This window comes from Xenopus laevis, chromosome 3L, assembly GCF_017654675.1.
Source record: "Xenopus laevis strain J_2021 chromosome 3L, Xenopus_laevis_v10.1, whole genome shotgun sequence".
Taxonomy (NCBI): Eukaryota; Metazoa; Chordata; class Amphibia; order Anura; family Pipidae; genus Xenopus; species Xenopus laevis.
Window position 1 is genome coordinate 45,201,715 of NC_054375.1, and position 15,277 is coordinate 45,216,991.

Genomic DNA, 15,277 nt, shown 5'->3' on the forward strand with positions numbered 1-15,277 from the left:
GTGAAGGCAAAATGACAAAGAAAAGGTAAGTTTCCACCGGAAGGCAAGGGCTTTTGTTAAGGGTATTACAAAGTACCGGCAGCTACATTGCCAGTAAATTTGTAATACCAGCCCCGGCAGGTGTTTTACCAGCTAGGCTGGTAAAATACCAGCCGGGGGGCAACCCTAGTGGCAGTGCCCACATGGAAATGTAAAGATCCAGAAGTAATTAACAGGAAGGCCTAGGCAGCAGAGGAGGGGAGAACGGTCAGCCATATCCACCAGCAAGCGTGGCTACCTTCCAGAGTGCAGTCGAATGAACGACAGAGGATGCCCAGACATATTAACAATTACATGGACATGGTCTGTGCAATTAAAGGGAATGTCAACCAAAAAAAAAAAAAAAAAAAAAAGATTTTTTTTATTCTCCAATAAGGGAGGAAATGAATGAAAAGGCATTGAAGAACAATATCAAATCATGTTGCCGGTACACTCAATACTCCCCCCCAGATTTAATAAAGGTATGGGTAGGGTTGCCACCAGTTTGGTTTTCAACAGAACAGTTCAGTTTTTGTAAGGCCTGTTCGGATCTGAACTTTCTGTTCGGTTTTCAGCCTTATGAAACCCTAACAATAATCTGGCCAATACATGAAAAGCATTTATATACTAAGATACTCAACTAAACTTAACTTAGTTATACAGTTCATTTCTTATTATTACAAATACAAAAAAAATAAAAAAAAAAAGCAAATCAATCAAAAATAAATGTTCTTTTCTAAATTAGCATTGCTGTATTTCAGAGCTTTCTGGATAGTTGATTTCTGGTATAATAGATCTCATACCTGTAATTAAAGGATTGGGTGTAATCATCAAGCAGACTATAGCTAGACATAGGGTTGCCTCCTGTGTGGTTTTGAACTGGGCATCAACACTTTAAAACATTGCGAATACTGGATAGAAATCCAGCCAGTTGCATCTAAGTGATGCAATAACCTTGCCCTGGTGTCATCACTCCACCAACATCATTGTGCCCACCTCTGATGTCATCATGCCTGTGCCTACATCACTGTCCCATCCCCAATGTTATCTGCCCCGCCCCCTGTGTTCAGGTTTAGCCATCAGCAAAGGTGGCAACCCTAGGTATGGGATCTGTTATCAGGAGCAATAAAAAAAATACCTTATGAAAACCAACTGCAAAGTTGCTAAAAAAAAAAACCAGTTATCCAGAAAGCTCCAAATCTCCCATAGACTCCGCTTTCTCCAAATAATCCAAATCAAAAATGATTTCCCCTTTTCTCTGTAATAATAAAACAGTAGCTTGTACTTGATCTCAACTAAGAAATAATTAATCCTTATTGGAGGCAAAACCAGCCTATTGGGTTTATTAAAGGTCTACTTGATATTCTAGTAGATTTGAAGATCCAAATTACGGAAAGATCTGTTATCCAGAAACCCCCATGTCCCGTGCATTCTGGATAACAGGTCCCATACCTGTACAGAGCAATTCCCAGCGCAAAAATAAGTAGATGGCTGTAGAAAGGGCAATTGTGCGATTGTACATGCAGTGAGTGCGTGACACCATCAGCCATGTGTAGCCTGTGCCATTGAAGCTATAGGAACACATCTGAATGTAGCACGCAGCGTCTGTAGCCCCAGGGAGACATGTGTACCACTGACAGACAAGCATGGCGGCGCCCGGCAGAATACTCACGGGGTGCTGCGGTCGCTGTACTCATTGGCCACCGTTTCAATACCCCCGGCCCGAGCGACGGCGACATAGCAGCTCTGGAATCCAAAGTCAAAGCCCACCACCGACATGTCTACAGCACAACGACGAGCAGGGTGGACAGCTGAGGGGCAGCGGGAAGCACTGAGATCTGGCGGACAACCGCACTGTGCTAGTCACCGCTGTGGGGGAGATGAATGGAACCGCGTGAGATCTCGAAAGTTCTCGCTGTCATAGGAGGAGGGATGGGAAAAACGGCAGCGCCGGGAGATATCGCGATATCGTTACGTCACAAGCCGGGCACTAAATTTACCAATCGCGGATTCCCTGCGCTTGTTGGAGGCCAATAAGCGGTGATGAAATCCTCTAGCCGTCGGCGCGAAAATAGGAGGAGCCTAGTGACTAGGCGCCCTGCTCACGTTCGGTTTTTACTTTTCCAAGGGGAGGGGGCGGAGCAGAGTCCTGTGTGGGATACGTCAGAAGCACGTTGATGCAGTTGCTACGGATACAGCGAGGATGGGGGGGGGTTGTTTAAATGGGCAGTGACGCAATGTTCCCTAAAAATAAACAGTGATGTTGCAATGGAGTTACTGTTACTGCAGTTTTAAGGCCCATATTGATGTTTCTTTGAATAGCTTCAATCTCTTATTTTTTTTTTAAATAAAGTTGGATGATGTGAAGTGATTTCATTTTACAGGTCAGCCTCCTCCTGCATCAACTTGCCCCTTGAACATGGAACCACTGAATATGAATTTAACTTGGTTTAAAAGAAGTGTTTCCATGTTCATTTTGTTTTTTTGAGGTATTCAATATTAGGACAGTGTACTGATTTACAGACATGCTCAGTGCCGGTCTGGGACTCCATGGGCCCACCCAAAAACCTTGGACCTTGGGCCCACTCTCAGTACTATTATTCTTCCTCTCCTCGCTCACCTTTATTCTCATAGTCTTTTTTTCTTTACATACTATAATTTATTATTCCATCTATTTAGCTTTGTTCTCAGAAATAAAGAATGACCATGAAATTTTCCAAATGTTTAGAAGCATGAAGGCCCATCCGGAGTTGACATTTTCTGATTTAAAGGACAAGGAGAGGCGCCACAAATACATCAGTTACATTTTCTGATTTAAAGGACAAGGAGAGGTGCCACGATATGAGGCAACCCTATTGAATATAATTGACAGGTTTATTCACTCGGCTGCTGCTTCTGTTTGGATAGAAATGCGCTGTCCCGGAAGGTTTAATGGAAGGACGCTTACCAGGCCAATCTAATTCCTTTAAAATCTCTGATCAAAAGTTGATAGCAAAGCCAGATCAGAAAGACAAGATGGCTGTGTAGTTTATGCCTAACAAAAACACTGGCCTGGGAAACAAGCCTAGTGTTTGCTGCATCAGAATGTGGACCCCTTAAAGGAGAATGAAAGGTTAAAACTAAGTAAGCCTTATCAGAAAGGTCCACCTAAATATACCAGTAAACCCTCAAAGTAATGCTGCTCTTAGTCCTCTTTCAGATCAAGCACTGCATTTCTTTCCTTCTATTGTGTACACATGGGTTTCTGTATCAGAATTCCTGCCTTTAGCTTATACCTCCTTGCCCTGGGCAAGAGCATGCTCATTTTGCTCCTCTCCCCCCTCTCTTCTCTGCTGTAATCTGAGCCCAGAGCTATAAGTGAGCTGGGAGAGACTTAGGCAGGACGTGATGTCACACCAAGCTAATACTGCAGCTGCTATCCTAAACAAACAGAGAGAGCTTCTAGAGCTTTTTACTCAGGTATGGTAAAACATTCTACAGAATAAATATAGCATTCTAGTTTGCACTATTGCAGCTAATCTATTGTCAATAAAATGCCTCCGTAGCTTTCCTTCTCCTTGAGGAAACTTTGGACGACTTCGGAAAATTAAGCATCGCGTGTGCATTGCCGCAGGCGACTTTCATATTAGCTGGCGGAGGGCAGGGGGACGGCAGTTCGGGGAGATTGTCCCTGGGGTGACAAACCCCCCCAAATCTGCTCGTGTAGCCAGACCCTTATAGATATGAATATAATCTGACTAAGCCACAGGGACAGGTATTCTTACATTTCTTTCTCCTCTATATGTAGGGTAGGAGTAACTTTTTATTGTTTTTTGTATCTATAATTCAATGTAACTATTCACGTGTCTTTTAGGTAACCTTTTTCAAATGTATCAAATTTGCCTTCCACCGTCTTGGATTTCGACACTGTATCAATTTATGAATGAATCATACCTTTTTTTGCAAGAGCTTGCCCGGCAACTACACTCCTTGTGTGCCAGTGTGTTTCTTTTCTACTTGCAAAAGAACAATCTTTTCTCATGCATTTCATCTTGGCAAAGATAACATTTTAATATACTGTATATGGCCAGCATTACTACCGCAAGAACTTTAGAGGTTACAAGATGGGAGTGACATAGTACCTTAATGTAATCCCAATCATATATTTGGATTCTTTTCACAGATCAATGGACATGATGGTAAAAAAGCTTACATTTGTGATTTCCTGCAAAGATTCCCTGCACCATCAGACACATACCTCCCAACATTTTGGAAAGAGAAGGAGGGATAAAAAGATTGGCCGTGCAGAACACTGTGAAATTTTTTTGATCACGTTAATTTTTGTGGCCACACCCCCTATTTACCATGTCTATTTTATAAAAACTTTGCAGGTTATGAAAGTTTAAACACATTTCTGTGGTTTTTATGTTATTACAGTTTTGCTTATGATGGTGAATTGCCCTTTAAGCTGCAAGTTTTCCCAAGAGAAGTGCTTATCTTAAATTGTTACAAAATTATCTAAGTATCTATTCTGGTCTCTCTGCAAAAAGCCAATTAAGTTAGAACCGTTGTATCTTTTTCTGGCTGTTCAGTTCAAGAGGTCAAAGAGAAAGTCAGGACATTTCAGTAACAAACCCGGGACTGCGGGTTGAGCTGTCAAAATCAGGACTGTCCCTTGAAAAATGGCACAGTTGGGAAGTATGCAGATATGTCAACTCCCCCTATTTGTCAGGAGTCTACCTGATTTATGCCCCTCTCCATTGCTTTGCAACAGTAACAGGTTGATCTATCACTGTCAATATTTTGCACCCAAAACCTAACTTGCCCTCTCCATTGAAATGCATAGAATCTCATTATTTGAAGTTCTCTGATGTTGTCCAAAGCAGTGGAGCAGCAAGCATGGTGGAGGTCATACAGTGTGGCGGGTGTGGCCAAAATACGACCGCTACCGGATTGCTTTGGATCCAAGTTGGCATCTCTGTCCCTATTTTATCAAAGTACATCGAGTAAGCCTCCAGGAATACAGCTATTCTCCCAACTGTGCCTGCAAATAAATTACCTCTCCCGTCAAATTATAAGCTAAATAACCATCACATTATAGCCTCTTGCTTGGTGCCTAAATGTAATCATCAAAATTTCAAAAGTTGTCTATCCAATATCAAATAAATTATATATATATATATATATTAGTGATGTGCGGGCCGACCCGAGGGCCGCGCGGGTTCGGGCCGAGCCCTGGACAAAATGTGCGGGTGGTGGTGGGTGGGGCCCAGGTGGCCCCAAAAATGTTGCTGTATGGGGCCCTGTGATTTCTAGGGGCACATTTACAAAGGGTCGAATATCGAGGGTTAATTAACCCTCGATATTCGAGCGGCAAAGTAAAATCCTTCGAATATCGAAGTCGAAGGATTTACCGCATTTCCTAAGGAAAAATCGTTCGATCAGAAAATTGTTAGGAAGCCTAGGGAGACCTTCCCCATAGGATAACATTGATGTTCGGCAGGTTTTAGGTGGCAAAGTACTTGGTCGAAGTTTTTTTTAAAGAGACAGTACTTTGACTACCGAATGGTCGAATAGTTGAACGATTTTTAGTTCGAATCGTTCCATTCGAATTCGAAGTCGTAGTCGAAGGTCAAAGTAGCCAATTCGATGGTCGAAGTAGCCAAAAAAAAACATTCGAAATTCGAAGTTCTTTTTCTTCTATTCCTTCACTCGAGCTAAGTAAATGTGCCCCCTAATGGTCGGCCCTTCCCAAAGCAAACCAGTAACAGGACTACTATAAGGGTCTGGTCATGAGGCTGGGTAGGGGAGTCTGTATAGGTATAATTCCCCTTTAATAAATGGGCCTCATTTAGATTTTTTAAAATCCCACTTTCTATTCATTCCTATGGGATTTATCAAATGGTGAGCTCTAACTTTCACCAATGATCAATACACTTCAAAAAAATCTCATAGGAATGAAAAAATTGGGTGAGTTTTCCAATCTCACATTTTGATAAATATGCCCTTAAATGTATAAAAGTATAAAATTATCAAACAGTATCAAGAATTACTGGCAGAAAGGAGGTTAGGCCCAAATAAGGCATGCAGCTACCTAAATTTCCATTTAGTACAGGCCACAGAACACAACCTACAGCGACTACATCAACTTTGATGAGTATACGTTGTCTGTAATCAGTTAAATCACAAAGAGCATTGATGATGTCACTGTCTCCAAGTGCATCACTACACGCCTCAACCAGAAGCCGTAGTTCACTGAAGAGGTACGTGTGTTACTGAGGGCCCGAGACTCTGCTTTCAGGGAAGGTGACAAAGTTGCCCAGAAAACAGCGAGAGCCAAACTTTCCGGTGCCATCAGAGTAGCTAAGCGCGCATACACTCAGAAAATACACAGCTTTTTCCAGGAGAATGTGGCAGGGCATCTGTATCGACTTACCCTGGTGGTCTAGTGTAGGGTTGGCAGGGACGCATGCCGCCCCACGCCCCTGCCAAGCCTCCATCTTCTTCCTGCGCCTGGTAACTAATGGTGCGCGCGACGCACCTCTGTTGTATTTATAGGCACATGCACGCTGACGCAAAATTCAAACCTATTTAAAGTGGCAGTTTGTATTTTTCAGTGCCCATGATAGGATTTGTTCCTGGTGCTTAGCTGTTGCTATTTCTGATCCTGAAAACCTGTTTTGATTACCTGTTGTGACTCCTGCCTGTTCTTGACGATTCTACTTTCTGTATCCTGACCCCTTGCCTGATTTCCGACGCTGATTCTGCCTTAACCCTCTGATTGACTTCCTGGTTTGACTCTTGCCTGCCTGACTACGTTTGTTCTCTGCCTGCCCTGACCCAGCCTGATCTGACCACTCTTTGTACAGCGACCTTCAGCCTTAAGACTCTAGCTAACTGTCGTGCCCCTCTGCCTATCAAGAACCTCTAGCCTTGCACCTCTCGTTTAAGTCCTGGTGGCATCCAAATAGCTGAGGGCTCCTACCGAGGCCAAAGTCGGTCACACTACAGGTGAAGCACGAGCCAAGACCAGGGTGCTTGGCATTTGTTCTGGTGTTGGGTGCCGACTGTGACAGCATCCAGGCTATTACAAACTACAGGTCAACACCATCTGCCTGTGAAAGTGACGCCTCCGTTGCAGATGCTCTGAACGACTTCTATGCATGGTTTGAAGCACAGAACAACACAGGAATGAGGAAGACCATCACTCTGCCTAGTGACCAGGCACTGCGTCTGACGGTGGTGGACGTGAGGATGACTCTGGAAAGAGTAAACCCACGGAAGGTTGCAGGACCAGACAATATCCCTGGCAGAGTGCTAAGAGAATGAGCAGTTCAGCTGGCAGATGTTTTCACTGACATCTTTAACATCTCAATGAACACCTCCGCTGTCCTGAAGTGCTTCAAAACCACCACCATTGTCCCCATGCCGAAGAAGTCATCAGTGTCCTGCCTCAATGACCATCATCCTGTGGCACTCACCCCATCATCATCAAGTGTTTTGAGAAGCTTGTCAAGAAACACATCAAAACTCTGCTGCCACCAGCACTAGACCCCCTACAGTTTGCATACCATCAAAATCACTCAACAGAAGATGCAATAGCCACCACCCTCCATCTGGCCCTCTCTCATCTGGACAAAAAAGACACCTACGTTCGAATGTTGTTCATAGACTTCAGTTCAGCATTCAACACTATCATTCCTCAGCATCTGATAGAAAATCTGAGCCTGCTTGGACTGAACACCTCCCTCTGCAGTTGGGTTCTGGATTTCCTGACTGACAGACCTCAGTCAGTCAGGTTTGGAAACATCATCTCCAGAACCAACACACTGAGCACTGGAGCCTCTCAAGGCTGTGTGCTTAGTCCTCTACTGTTTACTCTGCTGACGCATGACTGTGCAGCCACGCACTGCACAAATCACGTCATAAAGTTCGCTGATGACACGACCGTGGTGGGTCTCATCAGCAATAATGACAAGTCACCATACAGAGAGGAAGTGCAGCGGTTAACAGACTGGTGCAAAGTCAACAACCTATCTCTCGATGTAGACAAAACAAAGAAGATGGTTGTTGACTTTAGGAAGACTAGGAGTGGCCACCTACCACTGTACATTGACGGCTCTAATGTCAAGATCGTCAAAAGCATCAAATTTCTTGGTGTCCACCTGGCGGAGAACCTCACCTGGTCCCACAACACCAGCTTCTTAGCCAAGGAAGCCCAACAGTGCCTCTACTTCCTGCGTAAGCTGAGGAAATCCCATCTCCCAACAATCATACTCAAAACCTTCTACAGAGGGACTATCGAGAGCAACCTGAGCAGCTGTATCACTGTCTGGGCTGGGAACTGCACTGTCATAGAGGGCAAGACCCTACAGAGGATAGTGAAGACAGCAGAGAAGATCATAGGTGTCTCTTTTCCTTCCATCACAGACATTTACACCACTCGCTGCATCCGTAAAGCCACCAGCATTGTGGCTGATCCAGCACAGCCCTCACACCCACTGTTCGCACTCCTGCCATCTGGAAAAAGGTACCAAAGCATTAGGGCCCTCACTACCAGACTGTGTAACAGTTTCTTCCCCCAAACCATAAGGCTCCTGAATACTCAGGGACCGGACAGATATCTCTCACACACACACTCCATCTGACTTTACTATATAACACAACATTACACAGCTACTGTATGCCATTGTATAAATAAATAGCCATTGGATACACTTGTTTTCTATGAGCACATCTGCACTTTATCATGTTCTTTATCATGTCCTTACTACTATCATATCACAATGATACACCCATCATGTCTGACATTTAGCATTATTTACTTAATTACATCTACTGAGTCTGCACTGTCTTGTCCTGTCTCTGCACTGTGCTGACCTGTCTTGCAGGAGTTGCATATTTTTGCACTTGCACTTTTTGTCTGTTGTCCGATACATCTATGTTGTGTGTAGCACCATGGTCCTAGAGGAAGATTGTTTAGTTTCACTGTGTACTGTACAAACATATATGGATGAAATGACAATAAACTCACTTGACTTGATCTATTATTAGGGAATGTCTGTAATATCTTGTTAAGAGTGCCATTGTGTTAAAAATATGTTAGAAATGACTGTGCTATGTTGCAACTGAATTGCTTTCAATATGTTTCTTTTTCTCCACACAGAAAATGTGGTTAAAAAATTCCATTGACAATTATTTAATTGACAGCTTTCACAAACAACACACTACTCAAACTCCTGGTACGCACATAACTTGCTATTTGCTACTAAGGTACGAATAAATACTCTCTAATGGTTGTCACATATGGATACACATGAATAGTTGGCATCCATCATAATAAATCTCGATAATAAAGAAAAAAAAGACACTCATATATAAAGATTCATATGTTAAATGTGCCAGTCAGAATCTCTTTTTCGCCATAAATAGGAGACTGGATCATGAAAAGCACAATTCACGAGTCATGATGTTATTTTGGAATATTCACACACACAGCAGATGTTCCTTGGCAAGGTTCTATGCTCAGTTCAAAAGCAAGGCGCTAATATTTTACTGCATATATAAACGCAGCAGGATTATTAGGAATTCAGAGTTTGTATAAATGCTATTTATCATCAAACACAAATCCTTAAAGGCAACTACACTATAAGGAGTTTTAAATGGTGATAGGTATTTTATTTATTACCAACAAGCATGTCTGAACTTATATTCAACAGATGTCTACACAACAATGCCAAACTCTGGTCCTAATACTTATGCAGGGGCGCTGCGTCAAAAATGTTGCTCCTGGTAACTTTAAGAGACCAATTTCTGGTTTTCAAAACAGAAATTTGGCTCTTCTATTGCTCTCTGTACTAGAAGACCACATGTTTTTTACCATAGGGGCCAGAAGCAGAATCTAGCATTTTTATCACTGGTTATGAATTTTAATGGGCGTGGGCAGGATGCAAGAAAAGTGTTCGGTGTGGCACATGGATCACCCTGCACCAAATTTTATACAGGTATGGGATCCATTATCAGGAAACCTGGTATCCAGAAAGCTTAAAATTATGGGGGGGCATCTCCCATAGACTCCATTTTACTTAAATCAAATATAAATTATTTTCTTTTTCTCTGTTATAATAAAACAAAATATTGTACTTGATCCTGACTAAGATATAATTAATCCTTATTTGAGGCAGAACAACCCTACTGGGTTTATTAATTTTTAAATGATTTTTAGCAGACTTAGGTATGGTAAGATCTCTTATCCGGGAAAGGTCCCAAGCATTCTAGATAATAGGTCCCATGCTTAAAATATATTAAAAATCCTTGTCATTTTGGTATTTATGGCCACTAGATGGCGATGTTATCATGGTGGTATATGAATATTTAGCTCATTGACAGGAAAACAACATGGCAGTTCTCACTGTAAGTACAAAAACAGTGATGAACCATTTTCTGAAGGGACAGTGAGCAATGTCTATATATTTATCTATAAATAGAAGAGTGCCATTAAACAGTTCAAAGTCAGAGTGGATGTCAAGATAGTTTTTTTTCTGCTGTTTTAAAGCAAACACCATCTACTGTGTCTGCAGTTTGCCTTTTAATGTTTCATGATCGTTTCAACATGTTTCAGGATCAGCTCCCTTTTCCAAGTGATAACAAATGCTATTTTATATACTATATACATATGGACATGTAGTTGGAGGAATAAAGACTGTCCTGCTTTGACATTTAGTTGGAGGAATAAAGACTGTCCTGCTTTTTATGTGAGTTTATAATACGTCACAACATTCCAATTGTCATGGCAATAAAATGGCTTGAGTTGTCACAATACATTCAAGTTAATTATATAGGGAAAAATAACAGCTCATGAGCATTGGCAATAATGATTACTGTCTCCCATACCCGGTGACATTCATATTTATAGGATGCTCAATAATAAAATATGACTTACAAAGCTTTTAGGATGTACAGTATAAGGGCTGATCATAAACTGGGAATAGTTTGCCTTAATATGCAGAAGATGTAGGCAGACATCACAAAGTTTATCTACTACCCTCATTAGTTTTAACTTTGATAAGAGTAAAATGTTGCCCCTCCTGTAGATAATACGTAGTCCAGTGCCTAGTAGTGATGTGTCACTAGGAGTTTCAGCTCACTTGCCTAAAATAGCACAGTTCAAACAATCCAAGGATGGGAACATTCACTGCTGGCTGGGATTCAGAGTGTTACAATAGTAAAAGCTGCTGTCATGGAAACATTACAAGGATAAATATTGCACTTGAAGTATTCAATAGAAAGTCAGACAGCTAATAAAACTTCGAACCATCTTCATTATTCAGCAATGGAAATAAGCGGATATTGTTATGATTTTGTTAAGCCTATGTAACTAATAGCTCTGTGCCTGAACTTTTTTTTTATAAAGTGTTACATAGCTCCTTTGGAATGTTCAATCCTGTTGGCGTTGAATGTCTGAGTGTTTTATGGTTCATGGATTTTAAACATGGGTGCCTCAACATTTGCTTTACTAAAACATCCATTATGCTCAGTTAGCCACTGCTCATATAGGAAAAGTGAGCAAACTTAGTCAAGCAAGACAGCAGCCATAACATCTAATATTTCCTTGTTGGCCCTGACTTGACCAATGAAACTCGCTTTAAAGATGGTCATTATAATAATGGCCTAATTGCATAATCCTGTGCATGAGGTCCATTTATGTAGGAGTGTCTCTGAGTCCCTTGATTGTCCCTTTTTTCCTAATTATAGCATTATCTGTTGGAATGGGAAATATTTATTATATTTTTGGCCATAGATATTAAAAGATATTAAAATGTCTGGATAATGATGAATGATGAAAAATCTGTGTCATATTAAATACTTAACAGTCAGTAGGCTGTCAACTCTATTTGAACAGCCATGTGGGGATATATAGGCTGGATGGTGAAATGTAGACCATATTCCAGCCAAAAGAAATTCCTTTGGGCGTACATTTTAAACTTGTGTTCGTATTATTAAAAACTATGTGCGCAGGTCGGAATAAATGCCTTGCTAATAAAAACCCCTACCCTCCATAGTCCCCCTTTCCCTTTGGTAATCCTCAGGTCTCTTCGGCTATTTTTGTGGCTTTCGGTGCAGGCGGAGTTGTTTGGATATTGCTACAACTGCACATGCGTCGATGCGGCACTTACTTACTGAAGACTCCTGAAGCGCTGAAGATAGCCCCCATGAGCTCCGCTGTGCTGACTCTGCAATGAGGGGTAATTATCAGCTTAGTGGCATTTACTTGTGTGAACACCTATGCGGATGGGAGCAGGGAGGAGGGACTATGGAGGGTAGGGGTAGGGGTTTTTATTAGCTAAAGGGTTTAGTTCTCCTTTAAAGAGAACATTGCAATTCCAATACCTTCATGGCTGTACTGGGGTTTACAACTTGTTTCCTCTTATTAGGGTGATAGCACACAGGGTGCTTTGTCACCCACTGGGAGATACCGATTGGAGAACAGAAATAGATTGACTAATGCATGACAATTTTGTGGTCAAGGTCAGGGCACCGGCCAATCAAATCAAATACACAGGCATCAGATTAAAACCAGAAGACCAAACACAATAGTGAGGCTTAGCTTAGAACTATAAATACAGAGCAAGCTTGGGCAATGTGTGCATGGAAGCCAACAAATTAGCAACCTATTGGGAAAAGGACATTGGACATAGTGGGGGTAATGCAGGAATTCTGAGAATCACCCTGGCCTACACAACACTTGAGAAGGAACATCGATCTACAGGCTGACACCATGTCACCAGCGTCATGGTATCTGGATGCTCGCCCTTGAGAGCCTGGGCAGCATGCGCTCAAGTACCTAGAGAACCAGGGACTGCTGCATCGAGAGGTAGGAAGACAGTCAGCGATGTTCATGCTAGGAAAGTCCAGTTCTACAGACACTGCTAATACTCTTGACCCTAAATGGACCAATGAAATGATGACCCAACTTTAGAGAAGATAGCTCTAGTGTACTTGGTGGATAACCAGACCAGTATCCAATCTGGAAGACAAGACTAGAACAGAAATGACTGGGGAATAGAGGCATTCACTAGGGTTTGATGAGCACAGCTCCGAGTCCAAAACTGCAGAAAAAAATAAAAAATTAATGTTTTAAATTATTGTGAGCAAATTCAGCCCATGGACGTTGGACTAGTTGTCCTTTTTTGAGATATTAAGCAATAAAGAAACTGTTCCAGAGCTTGAATAGTTCTTTGGTTCTGACCATTGCTTCTAGGATGTAAGCCAAATGAAGGTTCACACTGATCTCTAGAAGTTTATAGAAAGGCAGCCTACAGGAGGCTCTGTTTGGCAGTACATCTAGTTTTTATGCAACCAAAACTTGCCTTCAAGCCAGGAATTTAAAAATAAGCACCTGCTTTGAGGCCACTGGGAGCAACATCCAAGGGGATGGTGATCAACATGTTGCTTACGAGACACTTGTTGGGGATCATTAGTCTATATCATACTAATTGTGGTGCTGGGCAATCTCTCTGTTTTAAAAACCGCAAAAGCCTGTGGCAAGGGAGGATCTAGCCCACAGACTGATCCAAGGGTTCAGGAGACACTTATTACAAGTAATGCTACTATGCAGAGGTACAAGCCTTTTTTATACTATGACCAGAGGTAAACAAGTTAGGGACCACCGTATGAGGTTTATCTTGACATAATATGGTGGCTTATCAACTTTACGATCATAACTTTGTACCTAAAAACCCCTGTTTTTGTAAACACATGCACTTGCAAAGTTGCATGTATACTGAATTACTTATGTGACAGGGGACCAGGGAATGTACATTGTTTAATTGGCCAAATCAGCAGCACTTCCATTGTACTTAAATATATTTTAACTTAGCCTTTTGAGTGCTCCCACAACCCCCTTTTTGTATATCATACTAAAAGTGAACAATCTCTTTAAGAGTGGCATCACCACCTAGAATGAGATAAGAAAGTGACACAACCGCCATTTTTCAAGGGGAGTCAGGGCCTTCACAATTGATCATTCAGTTGGCTGGAATTGTGGTGGGAGGTAATTACATTTTCCTTTGGACAGATATTTCTGGCAAATAATCCTTATAACACTCAATTTATAAGATTTGTTCCTGGTGTGTAGAATTTCTGTCTAACACTGTATGGTTTTTAATGTATTATGCACAGTGCCCCCTCAGACTTGCTGTTGCATCCACAGGACCTCTCTTTTTACACCCTTACACTTTCATTACTCTAACTGAAGTAGGTGGAAAAAAGCTTTATGCTGATTTGTTGCTTTGTGACTGGTCACATTACACTAATAACAAAACTTAGTGTGCTCATGTATTGTTTTACTGATACAGGGCCCAGTTACCCTACACACCACTTCAAACTTCCCACAAACATTAAAGTTACAAGAATATAAACAAAACTTAAATGAATCCATTAACCCCAACACATACATATAATTAAAATAAAGCAAGTTCTCTTTAGGCACCAAACAAAAATAAATGCTATTAGATTAATTGGACTTGTTTATGTCCAAAATCTCCTTTGTCATTGTTAGGCTACTTACCACTCTTGTTAGATCAATACTGGTTGAGGTCCTGTCCCATTGTTGCAGCTGTGCATCAAGGTCAACAATTTCTTGGATATGTATTCATTAAGTTCTTTGTCCAGCTATTTCATTGTTAATGTTCTTTTACTTTTGGCCTTGGGGTATTTTCTTAACTTGCCAGATTGAGTCGATTCTTTTTGTATCATGAACAATACGCACTGTTGCCCTTTGTGGTCTTGTTTTTCATTCTCTGTTACTTTTTATTCAGTGCCTTCTCCAGATGGAAGCTGCATGTTTCCCTTTCTTTCTCAAACTTGTTACCTCTCCCAAATTTTTCAGAAGTCAACTAGTTTTGACCTTTCTCTCCCGTCACATGCAGCAACAGGCCCTCTACCTTCCTGTAATTTGCACCTGAATACATTCTAAACCCCCTTACCCCACAATTGAAAAGGTCTAAAACCCTCCCAAAATTACTCATTATACATGTAACATTAAGCTGGGCATGGCCAGGAATGGCTGGATTTGCCCTGAGGGAGTCCTCAATCTCCCCCTCCCTTGCATCCTTTCTTGTTACTGAAGCACAAGCACCTAGTGGCTAGTGCTCCAGAATCAAACTAATTGCCCATTGCGACTGGGCAACATGCTGCCCCTTCATTTATGTTGCCCTAGACCCAGGCCTCGTGGCAAATCTGGACCTGTGGCCAGGGCGTACTCTCAAAAACTACTGAC

The 15,277-nt window shown here is 41.7% G+C and overlaps 1 protein-coding gene across 1 annotated transcript in view; it reads right to left on the reverse strand.

Annotated features, from left to right (window-relative positions):
• Positions 1 to 2,058, reverse strand: part of hspa4.L (heat shock protein family A (Hsp70) member 4 L homeolog) — a 28,439-nt gene extending 26,381 nt beyond the window's left edge. Inside the window, exon 1 of the mRNA XM_018252133.2 lies at positions 1,691 to 2,058. Within this exon, the coding sequence (XP_018107622.1) occupies positions 1,691 to 1,797 (107 nt within the window). The 5' untranslated portion in view covers positions 1,798 to 2,058. The remainder of the gene's footprint in view (positions 1 to 1,690) is intronic.
• Between the last annotated feature and the right edge of the window lie 13,219 nt (positions 2,059 to 15,277).